The sequence below is a fragment of the Ovis aries genome, chromosome 14, assembly GCF_016772045.2.
Source record: "Ovis aries strain OAR_USU_Benz2616 breed Rambouillet chromosome 14, ARS-UI_Ramb_v3.0, whole genome shotgun sequence".
Taxonomy (NCBI): Eukaryota; Metazoa; Chordata; class Mammalia; order Artiodactyla; family Bovidae; genus Ovis; species Ovis aries.
Genome location: NC_056067.1, coordinates 10,169,245 through 10,189,583, shown reverse-complemented (window position 1 = coordinate 10,189,583; position 20,339 = coordinate 10,169,245). Strand labels below are relative to the sequence as shown.

The window sequence follows — 20,339 nt, the reverse complement described above, 5'->3', positions numbered from 1 at the left end:
CTCTGTCCAGGGACTGAACCTGCACTCCCTGCACTGGAAGGCAGAGTTTTAACCACTGGACTGCCGGGGAAGTCGCTCTTTGTTCTGTTTTTAATTCTAGTCTTTACACTTGTACCAGACTATGTGAAGGCTGACTGCAGGTCCAAGAGCCCCCTGTGCCTCCATTCTGCTTTCCTAGTGGACCCACGAGGGTTACAGACTTCTTATGTTAACAAAATCACATTCACATAATTGTGATTTGGGGAGCTTTAGTTTTCCCAGGTATAAAATGGATGAGTCACGAGTTAGAACATCACTTTCCCACTTGTGTCTTGGGGAACCCTCCTTCACAGGAAGATAATTGCTGCTCTGTGCAAAGTGGGTTCCATGGTGAAAAACAGTTTGAGGAATATGGGGATAAACCCAGCGAACTGGTTCTCTTTACTGCAGGACTTCTCAGGGTCTTTACTATGCAAGTGGATGCTGATACTCTCCACGTGGGGGCTGCAGTGTATGGACCACCCTGTGGGGCAAGTGTTGGGAGACACTGGGCTAGAAGGTCACTACATCTCCTCTTGTTCCAACAGTAACCCCTTCAAACACACTGAGGCTCACATAATTTGCTTATTTTAAGTTTGGTTTTTGCTGTTTAAAGAAAGATCAATTAGAATATAACCTGCTCACCCAGTTTTTCAATTGGGCGAGTCAACAAGACTTTTAAGTCAGGTTCCTTTTTCAAGAACTTTGGAAATCAAATTCTTGAAACAAATGGAGGATGATGCTAAATTAGAGTGCAAGAGAAACTAAGAGAATAGTTAGCATCGTTGATAGTACGCTAATGCCAACACACATTTGCTGAGTGTATTTTTCTCATGAAACATTCACGACGATGCCATGGAAAAGATGCTGCTCTGATCCCCACTCTACAGATGAGAAAACTGAGGCTCTGAGAGCTTCAGAAACTTGCCCGGGGCCCCACAGCCTAGGTCATGTCGGAGATGGATTCAGCTGCATTCTCTTCGCTCAGGCATCCAAACTCTCGTAAGGTCTGGGATGGGGCGATGGGGCAGGCTAGACTGTGAACAGTCAGAGTGCAGAGTTCAGTCTTGATCCACATGGTGTGGGATCACTGCAGCTTCCTCCTATGGCAGGATGAGCCCCGTGAACACAGAACCTCAGAGAAAGACCCTCTGAGGGCCTGTTGGGTTGATAAGATGGGGGCAATTTCCAGCTGGAGTGACAGCAGTGGTTGCCCAAACATGAGGATCTTTCACAGAAAGAACCCCTATTAATTAGTTCAGTTGTTCAGTCATGTCCAACTCTTTGCTACTCCATGGACTGAAGCATGCCAGGCTTCCCTGTCCATCACCATCTCCCGAAGTTTACTCAAACTCATGTCCATTGAGTCCTCCAACTATCTCATCCTCTGTTGTCCCCTTCTCCTCCTGCCTTCAATTTTTCCCAGCATCAGAGTCTTTTCAAATGAGTCAGTTCTTTGTATCAGATGGCCAAAGTATTGGAGTTTCAGCTTCAGCATCAGTCCCTCCAATGAACACCCAGGACTGATTTCCTTCAGGATTGACTGGTTGGATCTCCTTGCAGTCCAAGGGACTCTCAAGAGTCTTCTCCAGCGCCACAGTTCAGAAGCATCAATTCTTCAGTGCTCAGCTTTCTTCACAGTCCAACTCTCACATCCATACATGACCACTGGAAAAACCATAGCTTTGACTAGATGGACCTTTGTTGGTAAAGTCATGTCTCTGCTTTTTAATACGTTGTCTAGGTTGGTCATAATTTTCCTTCCAAGGAGTAAGTGTCTTTTAATTTCATGGCTGCAGTCACCATCTGCAGTGATTTTGGAGCCCCCCAAAATGAAGTCTCTCACTGTTTCCACTGTTTCCCCATCTATTTGCCATAAAGCGATGGGACCAGATGCCATGATCTTAGTTTTCTGCTGAGTTTTAAGCCCGACTTTTTCACTCTCCTCTTTCACTTTCATCAAGAGGCTCTTCAGTTCTTCTACGCTTTCTGCCATAGGGTGGTGTCATCTGCACCCTATTAGTTGGTGACACATTAAAATGTGAGAAAACAGACCTCAGCCAGCTGATCAAGGTCAGCATCAGCAGGGATGGGTCATGGTGATGGTCGGGGAACTAAGATCCCATAAGCTGCGTGGCGTGGTCAAAAAAAGAAAAAGGCTTTAAGAAATAAAGTCTGTTTTTTCCTTAAAAAGAGGAAAGAAGAGACAGATTGAAGACAGCTGGCTGGGAAACAGGAACAGTGGGGGTTAGGGGACTGGGAAGGGATGAGGATGTAGGTGGGGAGGTGGGTGTGGGTTTGGATATGCTGGAATGGAGGTGGCTATCTGTCCATCTATCTCCTGCCAAGGGCCAAGCCTTCTTCTGGACCCTGGGAATCCAGTAATGACCAAGACAGACAAACTCCCTGCCTTTGTGGAGGGACCTTTGCCAATAAAGGTCTGTCTAGTCAAGGCTCTGGTTTTTCCAGTGGTCATGTATGGATGTGAGATTTGGATTATAAAGAAAGCTGAGCGCCGAAGAATTGATGCTTTTGAACTGTGGTGTTGGAGAAGACTCTTGAGAGTCCTTTGGAATGCAAGGAGATCCAACCAGTCCATTCTGAAGGAAATCAGTCCTGAATGTCCATTGGAAGGACTGATGTCAAAGCTGAAACTCCAATACTTTGGCCACCTGAGGCGAAGAGCTGACTCATTTGAAAAGACCCTGATGCTAGGAATGATTAGGCAGGAGGAGAAGGGGACGACAGAGGATGAGATGGTTGGATGGCATCACTGACTCAATGGACATGAGTTTGAGTAAACTCTGGGAGTTGGTGATGGACAAGGAGGCCTGGTGTGCTGCAGTCCATGGGGTCGCAGAGTCGGACACTACTGAGTGACTGAACTGAACTGAACTGAGCAATAAACAGGAAAGCCAAGTGGCACTGGAATGAACAGCAGGAATCCAGGGTTGGGGGAGGGAGGGGAGGTGATGCCTCAGGAGAGGGATCAGGGAGGCCGGTGGGGAGGGGACGGGTAGGGGCTGAGACCTCAGGAACGAGAACAGCTAAGTCCTGCTGGTGGGAAGTAGGTTCCAGATGGCAGGAACGGCCCTCCTGTGTGAAGATGCATTGAGGGCAGCTGAAAGCAGCAATGCATCTGGCTTCCAAGTTAGGGCTGAGCACATGGCTTGGGTCTCCTCTGCCTAGAACAGCTGATTCACGTCCATTCCGGAAGGGCTCAAAAGGCATTGCTTCTAGGAAGCGCTCTGTGACTGCAGTAGGCCAGTCAAGTCTGTCCTGTTTGGGAAGTCCAGAATCCCCCAGGCTTTTCCCACAAGCTCCCCTGTGGTAGATGTGGTCTATCACTCCAGGCTATAAAAGCAGAGGTCTCGTCTATTCTTACTGCCTCCTCAGCACAGTACAGGTCCTGTGGTAGTGCTCAGGAAATATTTGACTGACTGATTGATGGGGATTTGGGAGGGGTGCCCTTGGTAGGCAGGGAAGGAGGAGAGGCTTAAAGGAGGGCTTTGAGGGTGGTGGGTTGAATAGTAGCCCCCTACCCTCCAATCCCTGAAGACACCCAAGTCCTAATCCTTGGAATTTGTGAAAGTGTTGTCTTAGCAGCAAAAGAGACTGTGTGGGTGTGATTAAACAGATGGGTTTGCCATGGGGAAATTAGCTTGGAAGATCCTGGGGGCCCCTAAATGTCATTACATCCAGGGGTCAGGACTCCACGCTCCCAATGCAGGGGCCCAGGGCCGATCCCTGGTTAGTTAACTAGATCCCACATGGCACAGCTAAAAGGTTCCTCATGCTACCACTAAGACCCGGGGCAGCCAAATTAATTAAATAAAAGAGAAAAAAGAGATCAACTGATTTTAAAAAGGGTCCTTATGAGAGGGGAATCAGAGCGGTGTCTGAGAGAAGGAAAAACAAAGACAGAAGCAGTGGTTAGAGCGATTCAGGGCACAAGGCAAGAAATGTGGGCAACCCTGGAAGCTGGAAAATGCAAGGGAGCCAATCTTCCCCTGAAGCTTGGGAATGGGGACACAGTCCTGCCAACGCCCTGATTTCCACCCAGTGAAACTGAGTTTGAGTCTGACCTCCAGACTGCAAGATAATAATACACTTGTGTTGTTTATGCCCCTCAGTTCAGTTCAGTCGCGCGGTCGTGTCCGACTCTTTGTGACCCCATGAATCGCAGCACGCCAGGCCTCCCTGTCCATCACCAACTCCCAGAGTTCACTCAGACTCACATCTATCGAGTCGGTGATGCCATCCAGCCATCTCATCCTCTGTCGTCCCCTTCTCCTGCCCCCAATCCCTCCCAGCATCAGAGTCTTTTCCAATGAGTCAACTCTTCGCATGAGGTGGCCAAAGTATTGGAGCTTCAGCTTTAGCATCATTCCTTCCAAAGAAATCCCAGGGCTGATCTCCTTCAGAATGGACTGGTTGGATCTCCTTGCAGTCCAAGGGACTCTCAAGAGTCTTCTCCAACACCACAGTTCAAAAGCATCAATTCTTCGGCACTCAGCCTTCTTCACAGTCCAACTCTCACATCCATACATGACCACAGGAAAAACCATAGCCTTGACTAGACGGACCTTAGTCGGCAAAGTAATGTCTCTGCTTTTGAATATGCTATCTAGGTTGGTCATAACCTTTCTTCCAAGGAGTAAGCGTCTTTTAATTTCTTGGCTGCAATCACCATCTGCAGTGATTTTGGAGCCCCCGAAAATAAAGTCTGACACTGTTTCCACTGTTTCCCCATCTATTTCCCATGGAGTGATGGGACCGGATGCCATGACCTTCGTAAGTAAGTAATAGTTTGCTCAGCAGCTCTAGACACTTGATACACTGAGGAAACCTGGAGGGAGATCAAGAGAGCCAGGAAGAAAGTCCGGAGCGCTGGCTATCGGGAAAGAGGTGGCGGAGGCTGGGGAAGCTGGTCTGGCATTTATGACTTGGCTTGGATTGTATGGTCGCCAGCACAGCCTGTGTGCACCATGCATGGGACACCTGCTTTCATCATCAAAAGAAAGGACACGTTACCCAGAAGCAAAGAGCGCTCACCCTGAAGATAGGGGTGAACGCCTCCAAGCCAGGACTCCTTCCGCGATAAGGCTCTCTTCCCAGATGCCAAGGTCATGCCTCTCACTACGTGCGTGCTAATCTGTCCTTCTGGCGACCTTAAAGGAATGTACCCCTGCCATGTTTGATGGAATTTCTTTTTCTTTGTTGTGACAGGATACAAACAGAGCTGAAAACTATGCTTCTCCGGAGCAGTCTGTCCAGGCTATGGTGAGCCTGTCTCCTGGGCTACAGTCCTCAGTTTGGCTCACGTGCTCCGTTCTTATTAGCGATTATTTGCATCGACACAGGGCCTGGAGTCTGGGCTCCGGAGCCAGGTGGCCCAGGTTCAAGTCCCCTCTGCCCCACTGACTGTGTGAGCTCAGCCCTCCAGGCTTCTGTGTCCTCACTGTAAAAGGAGAGCACTGTCCTCTTAAGGTCATTGGCAGATGAAGCAAGGCGGTTTTTACACAGTGGCTAGTGCCGATCTGATTGTTACACACAGTTGACCCTTGGACAACGCAGGGGGCTGCTTCGATGCCTCGGAGCAAGGAAGCCCCTGGGCCACAACTGCTGAGCCTGTGCTCTCAAGCCCGGGAGCTGCAACTCCTGAGCCCACATGTGGCAATTCCTGAAGTCCAGACGCTCTAGAGCTCAAGAGAGCTTCCGCAACAAGAGAAGCCGCTGCTATGAGAAGACCCTGCACCGAAACTGGAGAGGAGTCCCTGCTCGCCACCACTGGAGAAAGCCCACAGGCAGCAAGGAAGACCAGCACAGCCAAACGAAAAAAATTATTAAAAAATACACAACTCTACTATGAGTAAACAAAGCTACCGATCTGCAAAAGGACCAGAGAGAAAATCGGCCGACTGTTGGTGGCCGGTAGCCTTGAAAAAGTCCTCGTGCTGGCAACGACCAGACACCATCTAATCTGATAGAAGCAGGGCAGGAAGAAAACCAGTTGAAGTAGGAGGGGAGTTATTTGATGTTTAAAAAATTCTTTCAAGGAACTGTTGTCGAGCCTGGTAATGACAAACAGTTAAATCAATGGCTGATATTCGGGACTCAGTCCCCACCTCGGTGGCTGTACAAGCAGGCTGATGGTCTTAGCTCAGTTCGGCATCATGAGAAATCCCTCGAGGTGGGAATGAACATTAACCCCTCTGACAGATGAGGAAGCTGAGGTGCAGAGAGGTTAAGCTACTTCCTCAAGGTCACACAGCTTCTGAAGGATAGGACGTGGCTAATGCCCAGCCCCAGGGCACTAACCACTTCAGCGCTCTGCCTTCCTGTAGCGTCCATAGTATAAATGCATCCTGTTTATCAGCTGCCCAGTATGTGGACACCACCCTGCCCCTGTACTCCTCCACGTTGCAGGGCAGGGCCCATCCCTAGGGAGGCATGGACAATGTCAGACTGGTTTCCCCAGCTTTCTCTGCAGGTGGGGCTTGGCCACTGGACAGCGGCTCCTTGACTGGGAACCACACACCCTGGACTCGGAGGCCGGATGCTCGTGTGGGGAGAAGCAGACGGAGAGGAATTCACCCTGCTGTGGGGTACACTTGCTGTGCCCTGCCTGGGGATCTGAAAACGGGGGCAGAGGCCCGGAGGCTGGCTCCCAGTCTCTTTTGTCCCCCTCCACTCCCCACCTCTCTCCAGGCCACCCTTCCAACAGCCTGCTATTGACCCAGAGAACATGTCCTCCTTAAATAAATAAATCAGGCTGATAACTTGGGCTTAATCCTTTATCACTAAAAGCTTTGAACAATCCTTAAACCTTCTTGGCAGGGATCATAAAATAGGTTACTCCCATCAACGGATCTCTCTGAACCTGACTTCACCTTTTCTTTTTTTTTTTTCTTCCTTTTCTTGAGGATTCAGGATCATCTTCGAGAGCCTCAGGGAATGTTCTGTGAGGTCGTGACACCCTGAGACCCACAAAGGCTGGGGATGAAGCCCCACACCTAATGTCCCAAACTGCGCTCTTAACAAAGGCTTGTGCTACTTTCTACGGCTGGACTGGTTGTTCTTATCCTCGAGATTAAGCAGTCTGACAGCGCTTCTGTCTGCCAACAGTGTGGTTGTTTCTAGAGGCAACTTCTCCCTCATTCCTCGGCCCCACTGTAGTTCAGTTCTCTACTGCAGTGGGCTACAAGCTAGGAAAGCATATAACAAGAACGTGTTAGGCTTATACGTACACGAGAATACATGATTTATAAAACGCCATCGGAGGTGCTTCGTGCTTAAAATTAGCTTGCTCGCTAACTTGTGTGCACACATGCCTATGTCTGTGTGCATGTGTGTGCAAGAAGGAGAGAATGCCTGCCTCTGAGAAGCCAAGTGTCTGCACGGCCCCTGGACAGGGGTCTGGGCCCCTCACCTCTGTGAGACGGATGTCGGCAGGGACGCGGTCTCCGATGGAGAGAGACACGATGTCTCCAGGTACCAGGTCTCGGGCGAGCAGGTGCTGGAGCTTTCCTTCTCTTATGCTGCATTTTAAATGGGAAAAAGCAAACGCATCCATGTTGACATCTCAATTTTAGGCACTTTGATAAACTTGAGCAAAGGTTACAGAAATACGTTTTCTCTTTCCAACGTGGACAAATGCTTGTGCTTTAATGGTTTTACTATTTTTAAAATTCACATGTCCTAAAAGACTCTTGGGAAAGAGCTTGGCTCCTGGGAGAACTTGGACTTCATTTGAAAAGTGGGGTGACTACTGTTCACCCTGCTTGGAAACAAGGCGGGACCACACGGCCTCTGGAAGCTTCTGCAGGTCTAGAGAAGTGGTTCCTTAACAAAGCTGGCAGCTGGCGGTGCTTCTGTCTTGGAGAACACAGCGCTCTGGTGTGCAGAGCCCGGCTCCAACCTCAGGGACAGCAGAACCTTGTTAAAGCCAGGAGGAGCATCTTAAATGCCCAGAAGCCAGGGAGCAACCCCCACGCTCACCCCCCAAGGCCTGGGACCGCTCTTCACGGCTGTTTGCTGTTAGACATAGACATGCTTCTGTGTACGGGCTCCCGCTGGAACCCACGACATGCTGCTCCTTACCCATCATGGCAGAAGCCCCCTGGCTGGACCTGTGCCCCTCCCTGGGCCTCCTTCCTGTAGCAGCCAGAGAGTTCTTACAGCACAAAATGAGATCACAACTTCCTCCTGCTCCAAACCCTCTCCAAGAACCTGGGAGTTAGACCCAGACACCCTACCTCCTGCCACGCACCCCCTTGAATACACCCAGCTCTTTCCAGTCTCAAGGTCTTTGTGGATCTTGAATGGTGAAGCAGACACTCCCCTCTTCCCTGTTAACAGAATGCAGTTATCCAGGTACCTGCCTTTCTCCCCACAGCGGAGTGCTCCAGGGGGTGGGTCCTGACAGGCTGAGACGGTCAGGGTGATCCCATCCCCTGCCCGTGACTGACGTAGACACAGGCATGATCTACAACACTGGCCTAAGAGACAGGAGTGGTATTTGGCAGGGGCTCAAGAGAAAGGTTTTCTCCTTCTTTACACACACACATGGCCTCTTCTGTTGGACTTTTTCATCTTTATCATGTCTGGTTGTGATGTCTAGAGCTGTGGCAGCCATCCGGGGGCCATGAGGGAATCCAGTATGAGAACAAAGCCAGCAAGCTGAGATGGCAGAGTAAAGAAATACAAGGACCAGGTCCTTGGTGCCATCTTGAATTAACTAACCCCACTGGCCCCTCCCCTCAGACCCCTTGCCATAAAGACAGCACAGTTTCCTTGCAGATTGTGCAGCTAAATTTTCTGGGTTCTATAGCCAAGAGCACCCATCAGATATACGCCTGCTCTTCTCTCGACTCTTCCCGTGGCTGGCCCCTGCCATTTATCAGGCCTCAACTTAAAGGTCAGCTCCACCTTAACTGTCAGAGCAGAGTAACCTGCCAGCCAGATATTCAAGATTGTTCCCACACCTCCACCAGTCACTGCATCTCCATGAGGTTCTCTTTAATTGTTGTGTGGCTTTGGCCTTCAGTCTTTTTGGCTTTAATGCACCTGCCTCATTCCAAAATCATTTCATTCCTTCACTTCATTATCTGTCTCCTCTGTTAGGAGTGTGAGAGGTCCAAAGTCCAGGGCTTTCCTGTCTCTTCACCTGGGACATCGCCCTGCACACAGTGGGTGCTTTGTAAATATTTAATGAACGCACAAAGGATGGAGGTAAGCAGGAAGGGTCTGCAGGGCAGATGCTTCTCCTGACGTGGGTCTCGGGGCTCGGGGAGGGAGGCTGTGTCCCTTCACTGCTCTTTCAACTCTCCCAGGTTGCCTGCCTCTGCAGCTCTTGAAAATGAAATTGTCTTTCAGAAGCAACTCCCAGGGACATCAATAATGCATACTATTCGCGTGAAAGGCCAAGACTTGATATTTAAACTTAAGATCAGCTCATCAAACCCCATAAATCATGGATGCTTCTGTCTGCTTATAGGATTACGTCACACATCACACGTCTGGGTTTCTGACACCTTGCTCATCCCATTATTAAGCCCAGACATTTTTACTGCCCCCCAAAAGAATCTTCTAGAATTGACTCATGCCTCTCATGCTTTCTCAGCATGCTCTTTTGGTCTCTACTTTGTTACTCATTATTCTCTGCCTTGTATCTCTCTCTCTCTCACACACGCATACTCTTCACTTGCTGACTCCTTGAGAGGAGGGACTTCGCACTAGGTCTTTCTGTCCTCCAGCTCTATGCTCAGTTATGCCATCTGTATGCAAATATATGTTAAGGTTCTTTCTCCCAGCTTATCCTTTGGATAAAAGAGAGTTACAATCTGTTGAAATCCTTCCAAAGTACCTTGGATCATGAGATGCCAGCAGTGACTTCCTCATGAGTGGCAGTGTGTATTTGGGAAAGACACATGCCTTAGTACAACCTCAGCTGATGCCAGGAAGGGTGAGGGAGAAGACCTGGGCCTTTTCCAAAGTGGTTTCATGTTTACAAGGAGTGGGGATTGCTGACACACTAAAAAATTAAATTGAAACACACACACACACAACAGCAGGGCTACAACATTCTCACTTCTGCCTCTGCCATTTCCTTTACCAAGGGCAGCGGCCCCTGCAAACCCTCTAAGCTGAGCCATCTGTGATGGCGGCCACTAGCCTGTGAGGCTGCTTGAGTTCAACTTAAATAAAATGAAGAATTCAGTTCCTTGGGTGAAGTCCTCAGCAGCCATATGTGATTAGTAACGCTGTCCTGGGCAGCGCATATGATGGAATCTTCCAGAAAGTCCCTTTGCGCAGCATTGAGCTAAGCAGACAGGCCCAGGAGGTAAGGGGAGACATTCTTGTCTTTCCTTTTTAAACATCTTTGGGGAGGGCGATGTGATAACAAAATGCAAAGCAGGAATGTTCAGGTAGGAAAGGGGCTGGCGGGCAGCTGAGCAAATGGCCAGGGTTCATCACTGAGCTGTCCACCTGCTTCAATCAGAGTTCTGAGGCCTCAGCTTATTATTAAATGCACCCCCCGCCCCGCCCCCACCTCAGCTTCTTCTGAGCCTCAGGAAAAATGTCAAATGCCTTCTAGGGAAAATGCACACAATTCTGCACACTTCATCACAGGTTTCGTGGCCCACCCTCTTCCCAAAGCCCTGTCATCCACAGCCCCCAGGCTGGGCACTCTGATTAGACACCAGTGACAGAGCGGAGGCCCAGAGAGACTGAACGACACGCCCAGGAACACACAGCAATCTGCTGGCGGGGCAGGGATCAGGCTTGCTAATCCCCGGGAAGACACGGTTCTCCCATATCACACGACAGAGGACATAAATGTGGCCAAAGTTCTGCCAAACTCGCCGGCCCACTGACTCCTCTGATGAACCACAAAGTCCCAGGGTCGGGTGGGTGGAAGGTCTCCGACTTACCAGTTGCATTCGGGAGGAACCAGCTTCGTCAGCTCTTCCAGAGATTTCTCCGACCTGTACTCCTGGCCGGAAGCACACGAAACACTGTGTTTATGAGGGGTTGGAGGGGTTGGAGGGGCTGCCCCCCCCACAACCCCCAGAGCTCCCATCAGCCCAGGTGACCCCGCCTGGGAACTCAGGGCACATATACACACCTGGATGAAGGCGACGGTGACCACGATGAGCACAGCCTAGGGGGCAAACAGAGGGCACGTTAACACCCATTGCCAATGGGCAGGTAAGTGATCCAGGGGAGAACACTGTCTTCCAAAATATATTTCCTTTTTCCTTGCAAAATAGAGCACTGTGCAGAGATTTAGAAAACAGAGGAGCCGAAAAAGCACTCCCAATTCTGCCTCCGCAGGTTCACATTTGGGGGTTATCTTCGTAGAGTTTTTGTCATAGATACGCTTGTAACACAGAATGATACAGTATAGATACGATCATTTATATCTCACCAGCATTTAATAACTGGCCACCTGACATGAAGAGCCGACTCGCTGGAAAAGACCCTGATGCTGGAAAAGATTGAGGGCAGGAGAAGGGGCTGACAGAGGATGAGATGGTTAGATAGCATCACTGACTCAATGGGCATGAATCTGAGCAAATTCCAGGAGACAGTGAAGGACCGAGGAGCCTGGCGGGCTGCCGTCCACAGATCACAAAGAGTCAGACACAAATTAGAGACTGAACAAACAGCAACGCAGCTTCTAATAAACATGATTTCACATCAGAAGATGTGGACCTAGCCTCAGGCTCTCCAACAGAAACACTGAATTCCACCGCATGGAAGGAAGCTGTTTTTGTATTTCAAAAGACAGCGCTTGACAGATAAGGAAGCAGGAATGAAAGTCATTAAACAAAAGGTCACATATAAGAGTCACATATAAAAGGTCACACAGCGCAGGATTCTGTTTATAAGAACGACCCAGGATAGGTAAATCCGGACACACAGAAAGCAGATGGTGGTTTCCAGGGGCTGGTCGGGGGGGAGGGGAATGACTGTTTAATGAGTACGGGGGTTCCTTTCAGGGAAACAAAAACATTTTGGAACCAGGTACAGCTATGGTTTTTCCAGTAGTCATGTACGGATGTGAGCGCTGGCTGACAAACTGATGCTTTCAGACTGTGGTGCTGACTTCACCCGAGAAATTGAATCCATTTCATTTCACTTGTATTCAAACAGCCTCACAGGCTAGCAACTGCCCCTTCTCCTCCTGCCCTCAGTCTTTCCCAGAATCAGGGTCTTTTCCAATGAGTCAGCTCTTCGTGAGGGAGAAGAACGTGGACACTTCCTGTCCTTTCTCTATGCTGTGTTTTCTACTTCCTTTCTTCTTCTTACAGCCTGGTTTTTTTCTCCTTGCATAACAAAGATAAACAGAGGCTCAGCAGGACCTCGGCAGCCAGGTCTGGGATCAGGGTTGGGGGGGCACTGTGCCCCAACTCCCATGGGGTGCACTCACCACGGCGATGCTGATGGCGTCCTCATACTTCTTTGTGAGGATGCTCACCAAGGCAGAGGCCAGGAGCAGCAGGATCAGAGGGTTCTTGAACTGAAAAACAGGGCGGTGGGATCTTGTCTAGGCTCATGGACATCAGAGACCGGGCTTGCTCTAGTGGAACGGCGCACCCAGAGCCTGGCTTCCAGGCTGGCCCTGTAGCGACCTGAGGGCCAGGAGGGGAGGACTGTCCCCACCCGGTGGTTCTCCTCCACCTGAAGGCCCACCACTGCGGTCCACCCGACGCTGGCATCCTGGGGTCATCTCGACAGTGTCCCTGTCACCAAGACACCAGCCCTGGCCCTGCCTTCCAGCTCTTGGTCTCGCCTCGCCACGCCTCCTCGCTGCTCCAGGTCAGAACCTGCCCCTCAGGGCCAGCTTCCTGTGTGCTCCATTCACAACAGGTCCATTTCAGAAACTCTGATGCAGGTTTCAGGATTTTGTGGGAAGCTCTCCAGTAGGTCTCTGGGGGTTGACTCCCACTAAAGGGTCTTAGACTGGAGCACTGGGGCCCCCAGGCATGCCTGCTTTGTGAAAGTATGATGACCCACGTGTCCCAGCCCAGCCCTGGCAAAGATTGATGGGAAACTTCCCCAAGGGCAGCAGGCCTGTGTCTGCACAAGGGCTGTCCAGCCACGGGCTCAGGGTTAGCTCTGAGGTCCTCAGTCCTGGCTGAGGCCACTCTGAACAGCTGGGACCAGGCACTGGCCTCACCTTGAACTCTAATCCCAAGCCCAGAACCTCGTCCCCTACCCTGCGGCTGGACCTGAGCAGCCTTCCAGACCAGCGCGGACACCACCAGCCTCCCTCCGCCCCTCCTGGAGACCATGCCAAACACCTGCCTTTCTCCATCTGACACAGGTGAGTCCCCATGAGACACAGCATGCAGGTGTCAGGCCCAGTGCAGAGATCCCACCACGGGCCAATAGTGCCACCCTGGCTATGGATAATGAGACCCTCCTGGCTCTGATGGGGCCCCTTTTAAGCCCACACATAAAGCAGGACAGGCAGAAAGCGGTCTGCTGAAACCCTACTATGTGGGGAAGGGATGGTCACCAGAGACGTTCATTACAATAAACAGTAACAGCCGAAAAGGAAGCATTTCCCAAGCACCTCTTCCAAGCCATGCCCTGTGCTCAGCACTTTACTACAACATTTTACTGGCTCCTCCCAACCCCGTGACACTTGCGGCTCAGCCGGTAAAGCATCCGCCTGCAATGCGGGAGACCTGGGTTCGATCCCTGGGTTGGGAAGATCCCCCGGAGAAGGGAAAGGCTACCCACTCCAGTATTCTGGCCTGGAGAATTCCACGGACTGTATAGACCATGGGGTCGCAAAGAGTCGGAGCCGACTGAGTGACTTTCACTTTCACAACCCCGTGACACAGGTACTGTTAAGCAGTCCTGCTTAACGATAATGACCAACCCAAGTTTCTGAAAGACACTGAACTGCCGAGGATTCTTTTAGATCAGGCAACTCCAAAACCTGTGCTCTTAACAGTTATGCTCGAACCAAGGCTAGCTGGCAGACACTGGGGCTGGGGGCAACCTTTATTAAGCATGTAATACAGGCTCGGCTTCCTCTTAAGTAAAATTCAGAACAGGAGGGACTTACCAGTCCCATTTCCTAGATGGGGACAATTGAGGCTCAAGGCAGATTGGTGGCAGGCTCAAAGTCACAAGGCTGGAAAGAAGGATCAAACCTGGCAGCCTGACTCTAATCTACCTGTGCTTCGTGACTCCGGGGCAGGGATTTGGGGCCATGCTACGGCAGAATTCCTAGTGGTGAGTCTTGAGACAGAGAAGCAGGACCGCCTTGTGAAGTGGTGAGCTCCCTGTCCCTGGAGGAGACAGACAGGAGAACCACAGCATCCGGCATGGAACAAGTGCTCAATGAACACGAAGAATTAATAACTGAGGGCACATGGACTTCCTGTGCTTGTCGAGGGCTAGAAAACACGGCCGTCAGGAGCTGCCCTCCAATCCCACAGGGACACCCTGCGATGGATCCTTGAACCGATGAGGTTAGGATGAATAGGCATGTTTCCTGCTCTTAGAAACTGAAGAGATTTCATTCCTGGAAAGGTCCTGGTTGGAGGCTGGATGACAGCCCTGGGTGTGAGGTGTTAGCAGGGCCTAGTGGAAGGGGCAGCCAGGGCAGAAGTGACCAAGGCCTGGCTCCAGAAGGGAGAAGGTCCCCCGCAGCCCATGTGTCAGCCTCCTTCCCTGAACTTCAACTTCCAGGAGCCTCTGCTGCCTCTTCCCAACACTGGCATTCCAGGAAATTTCTGGGCTGGCCAGAGTCACCTGCATACCTAGAAGCCTCTTCTGGTGTAAAAATGCATCAATGAATGACATCCCTGGGGCACTGAGAACTAACCAATGAGCAGGGTGAGGACCGGAGGAGAAAGGACAGTGAGGATGCTACAAGGAGGGCTGTGATTGGTCCCTGATCTGACCAATCAAGGAAGCCTTAAACATGAGCCATGGGAAGGCAGCAGAAGCCTGGGGTATCCCTGAGCTTGACTGAGAGGGAGGTGTCAGGGATGGGAGAGGGTGCAAAAGCCAGGGAGGGGAAACTGAGGCAACCGCGGCTTCAGGTATCTGGGAAATTCCGCCTGTTAACTGGAGCTTTCTGAGCTGGTCCTGGGTGGGAGGTGGGGTATTGACTTCTACACTGGAACTTGCAACAGGATCTATTTCAATTTTTTTCCCCTTCTTTCCCGTGGCTTCCAGGCATTTGACTGATACAACATGTATTCAGCACCAGTGGTAAAGGCTAAGAGGGCCAGGGGCTCTGGAGCCAGCTGCCTGGCTTCATTTCCCAGCAGCAACGCCTAATGCTGCAGGACTCTGGACCCTGGCTGCCAGGTAAACTACAGGACACTCAGTTAAATGTGAACTTGAGAGAAACAAGGAACTTTTTAAAAATTTAAGTTCAAGTAGGTCCCATGCGACATTTGGAACATACACGAAACAACTCTCCTTTGCTTATCTACCTGAATTTCAAATGTAACAGACATCTGTAAATTTATTGGCTAAATCTGGCAGCTCTACACAACCTGGGAATATTTCAGCTTCTCTGTATTTCACTCTCCTCAGTTGGTAAAGAATCTGCCTACAATGCAGGAGACCCAGGTTTGGTCCCTGGGTTGGGAAGATGCCCTGGAGGAGGAAATGGCAGCCTGCTCCAGTATTCTTGCCTGGAAAGTCCCATGGACAGAGGAGCCTGGTGGGCTACAGTCCACGGGGTTGCAAGAGTTGGATACGACTTAGCGACTAAACCACCACATCTCAAAGTAGGGATCTAGAGGAAGAGTAAGTTAGTGTTTACTTATTTACTCAGCATGGTGCCTGGCACATGGTTGCCTCTATGAATGGAAAGACTATTATTCGTGACTGTGGCCGCCAGGGTAGTTAGTGAGCCCATCTCTCAGCTAGGAGCAGCCTGAAAGGGGCAAGCCTTCTTTGACTTTGCAGTATAGCTGTCCCATGTGCTGAGACTCGTCCACGGACACCCTCAATCCACAGTTACACAATGAACGGTGGCTCCCTTCCTCACCCCCAGGGTTACATTGGTTAATGCATAGAATGATGGCCATGGTCCCACCTGATCAAGGTATTTCTTCCACACAGGTTCCGTGTTATCAGCAACAAACTCATTCCAGCCATGGACCAGCCGGCGCTGCGTCACTGAGAACTCTGACAGCCCGTTCTGTAAATCTACCTGGAGGGAGGACAGGCAGGTAAAGATCAAGGAGCCCAAGTCACAGGATTCCCGCTCTAGAAGCCAGCCACTTCCATGATGATCAAGGAAAATGGGCTGTCCACAGAGGAGAGGGGACCAGCTCAGAAACCCCAAGCAAATGGGCAGAGACAGGAGGAGACCTACAATCTCATTCTTTTTCAATGAACCCGCACTTCTGCCCTACAGATGCTACAGAGAAGACAGCCTTGGGTCTACATTTCAGGGTCTGCAATTATAGCATAGACACCTGGAGATGCAGGAACACTTACATTTTCATCTTTAGGAAGATGAGTCTGGGACGGTCAAATGGTGCAGCTGCCATGTGGAAGTATCTCCAAAAATTAAAAATAGAACCGCCACACAGTCTGGCAGTTCCACTAGTGGTTCCACTGCTTTCTTGATACTGGTATGTATCAAGAGAACTGGAGACCAATCTCAGTGAGATATCTGTCTATCCATGTTTGTAGCAGTATTATTCACAACAGCCAAAGGTGGACGTGACCCGAGTGTCCATCAGTGGGTGAATGCATAAGGAAAATGTGGTACAGACACACAGACAGACAAACACACACACAGGAATATTATTCACCACTAACACGGAAGTTTCAGCTTTGCAAGAGGGAAAGAGTTGTGGAAATGGGTTGAACAACAACGTGAATGTACTTAACACTTTGGAACTGTACTCATAAATGTAGCTAGATGATAATTTTTAGGTTGTGTATTTTGCCTCGAAACAAACAAAAAAGGCCTGCCCTTAGAAACAAAAAAAGCTACATGAGTCCATCATGCATACCTTGTGCAGATACATTTCAAGCTGTTTATACAAACTGACATTAAATATAGCGAATTCAAGAGTCAATAACTATGTAAGGCAACTTTGTTGTCCTGCTGGCTACAAAAGCTTCACTGTCTTTAAAAGGTCGATAAGAAAGCTCTACCAGGGACTTCCCTGGCAGTCCAGTGGTTAAGAATCCGCCTACCAATGCAGAGGGCACTAGTTTAACCCTTGGTTGGGAAGCTTAGACTCCACATGCCTCGGGCAACTAAGCCTGGGTGCTGCAATGAGGACCCAGTGCAGCCAAAAATAAATGAATAGAACAAAAACAAAACAAAAAGGTTCTACCAGATGGCTGAGGTGATGGGAAGGCTGGACTGATTTCTAGATTCTTTTGAATAGAGCAAGAAAACCTCGCTTTTTTCCTAGGTAGGGGGAAATGTCTTGGCAAGGAAAACATATTTCCTTCCCCTCTCCAAATGCTACCAAGTGGGACTCGAATTTAGATGGGCTTTTGAGCATTCTCAAGGAAAGGCTGGCCTGAAACACTGACCTCCAGCTTCTTTGAAATTGTGGCATGTGGCCTTTCATTAGTGGACTTTCATTGGCTTTCCCAAAGCGTGGTGGGTTACGAGTGGACACACACACACACACACACACACACACACCGTGTTTGTTTGGCTAAGTAAAGATAACAAACCATAAAGCAAGCCAGCTCCTTCAGCCTCACAGGGGACCCTCATGGAACGGAATGGTCTTCGGTTTGGCTTTTGTCTTGCCCTGGCCAGGACTCCAAATTCACCAGAAGAAACTGGCAAGAAGCTGGTTTCAGTCACTGGCAACACCATGAATTATAAAACACGAAGGGTGGGAATGGCAGGTGGTGAAGAGTTTGAGCTTGAAAGTCAGAACACCCAGATTCAACTCTGGCTGGGCTGCTATGGAACCCTGGGGGTCCCCTGAGACACTCTCTGTCTCTCACCAAGAGGGAGGGGAGATACTTATAGCTGACTCAGAAACCAACACAGCACTGTCAAGTAACTATCTTCTAACTAAAACTAAAGAAAAGAGAGAGAGACACGCACGGAAAACTGGGAGGATCGTGGCCACCAGGAAGGGTTTCCAGGGTTCATGCCCATCAGTGTGGGTGCCCTTCCTGGTGGGGAATCAGAACCGTTCAACAGCAGGAGTATTTTCTAACAGTGATGATAACAATGTGTCATAGTTCAGGATTGTGAAGCTATTTTCAGGACCTCGAGCCGCTTTCCTCTTAATCTGAAAACCCCGCTGCCCCAGGCCTCAGAGACGACCTCAGTTCTTACGTAAAATGCTTTGGCTAGGTCCTCTCTGTGGCATCTGCTTGCTTCCTTGGGTGCCAGAGCCACCACTGCCTTCTCTTTCTCGATGGCTTTCAAGTCATTTTGTCCATCAATCTGTGGGGGGAAAAAAAGTAGGATCGCTCTTAGGTACACTGGTTTTATACGGATATGTCTTTTTAATGTATAACAAACACAGAGAAAGTGTGCAGATCTGAAGTGTATAGCTCAAAGTTTTACACACTGACCCATATAACCAGCCTCCAAATCGAGAAACACACACTCACATGAACAGCCCCCAGGAGATTTATTTTGCTGGGGTTTGAACTCTGTGCAAATGGTAACATGCAATATATATGCTTTTGTGTTTGGTTTCTTTGACTCAAGGTTATTAGTGAGATTCACGCATGATGGTGTGTGTGGTGACGGTTTGCTAATTTTTCATGGCTGCATGGTATTTCACCAAATGAGTATAGCACAATTTATTTTTCTGTTTTACTGCTGATGGATTGTTTCCAGCTGTTGGCTGTTATTGACACATCTGTTTTCAAACAAACTTATTTTACTGAATGGAAAATCACAAAGCTGACAGAGCAGGGCAACAATTTACAGATTCAGAATCCTGGACCTTGAACTTCTGGGATTCTCAGTTAAGAATGCACCAAACCACAGAGAGCGCTTCCTGGTGGTGACTGGTGGTATCATGGCCTGTTTTGGGAGACATTTGCAATAACCTAAGACTTTATTTTGGGGAGTTCCAAAATCACTGCAGATGGTGATCCCAGCCATGAAATTAAAAGCTGCTTACTCCTTGGAAGGAAAGTTATGACCAATCTAGATAGCATATTCAAAAGCAGAGATATTACTTTGCCAACAAAGGTCTCTCTAGTCAAGGCTATGGTTTTTCCAGTGGTCATGTATGAATGTGAGAGTTGGACTATGAAGAAAGCTGAGCACTGAAGAACTGATGCTTTTGAACTGTGGTGTTGGAGAAGACTCTTGAGAGTCCCTTGGACTGCAAGGAGATCCAACCAGTCCATCCTAAAGGAGATCAGTCCTGAGTGTTCATTGGAAGGACAGATGCTGAGGCTGAAACTCCAATACTTTGGCCACATCATGCGAAGAGTTGACTCATTGGAAAAGACCCTGATGCTGGGAGGATTGGGGGCAGGAGGAGAAGGGGACGACAGAGGATGGGATGGCTGGATGGCATCACCAACTCGACGCACATGAGTTTGGGTGAACTCCGGGAATTGGTGATGGACAGGGAGGCCTGGCGTGCTGTGATTCACGGGGTCGCAAACAGTCGGACACGCCTGAGCAACTGAACTGAACTGAAGAAAAGGGGGAAACCAGCTGAAGTCTGGGTGCCCAGCAGGTCCGGGAAGAAGCCATGTGAAACACCTTAAGGGCACGGGAGGACATGGCAACCTCAGAAACAGGAGAGTGGTGAGTATTTCTGCAAAGTTATTCCTAGTATTCTGACACCCAGGACAAGATAATCATCTTTTCCTTTTCACCAGGTAGCTGGCACAGGGAAGGAGGAAGGGGAGAGGCTCTGCCTAACAGCCTCTTCCTTCAGCTGAAATAGAGACAGCAAGCTCCCCTTTGACTGCCCCTCACCTCCCAAAGGCCCCGTTTGCTCAGAAATGGGCTGCGGACCACACCCACTTCCTGGGGTTGCTTCTCATGTGTCAACGACCAGGAAGCAACCAAGGATTATTACATAGATCACTTGACCGACTCTCTCCTTAAGTCTACCTCACCATCTTCACTGTGTGAGATCCACCTCCTGGAGAAATGTACATCACAGCCTGAGACAGGATGTTTTGTCTGCTCTCAAGACATAGTTCAAGTGTACCAAATCGAGGGCTTACTTCTTGCTCACACCACAGATGGAGGCAGTCCTGGGGTCACAGGACCTTCCTGCCTGACTGTTCCCTAGCTTACCATTTCTGACCACGACTACACCCAATTTACTTTTTAGGAAGCAGCTCAATCAACCCTG

General features: G+C 49.7%; 1 protein-coding gene across 8 annotated transcripts in view; it reads right to left on the bottom strand.

Moving 5' to 3' along the window:
- ATP2C2 (ATPase secretory pathway Ca2+ transporting 2) overlaps positions 1-20,339 on the bottom strand; it is a 78,536-nt gene that overhangs the window by 37,672 nt on the left and 20,525 nt on the right. For 7 of the 8 annotated variants that reach the window (XM_042231511.2, XM_027977685.3, XM_042231512.2 and 4 more), the window contains exons 2-7: positions 18,338-18,448; positions 16,103-16,219; positions 12,458-12,547; positions 11,150-11,185; positions 10,956-11,017; positions 7,451-7,559 (exon numbers count right to left, since the gene is read on the bottom strand). In XM_042231511.2, coding sequence (XP_042087445.1) covers positions 7,451-7,559; positions 10,956-11,017; positions 11,150-11,185; positions 12,458-12,547; positions 16,103-16,219; positions 18,338-18,448 — 525 coding nt within the window. Of the gene's footprint in view, positions 1-7,450; positions 7,560-10,955; positions 11,018-11,149; positions 11,186-12,457; positions 12,548-16,102; positions 16,220-18,337; positions 18,449-20,339 lie in introns of those variants that run through there. The other variant, XM_027977686.1, reaches the window with a different exon arrangement.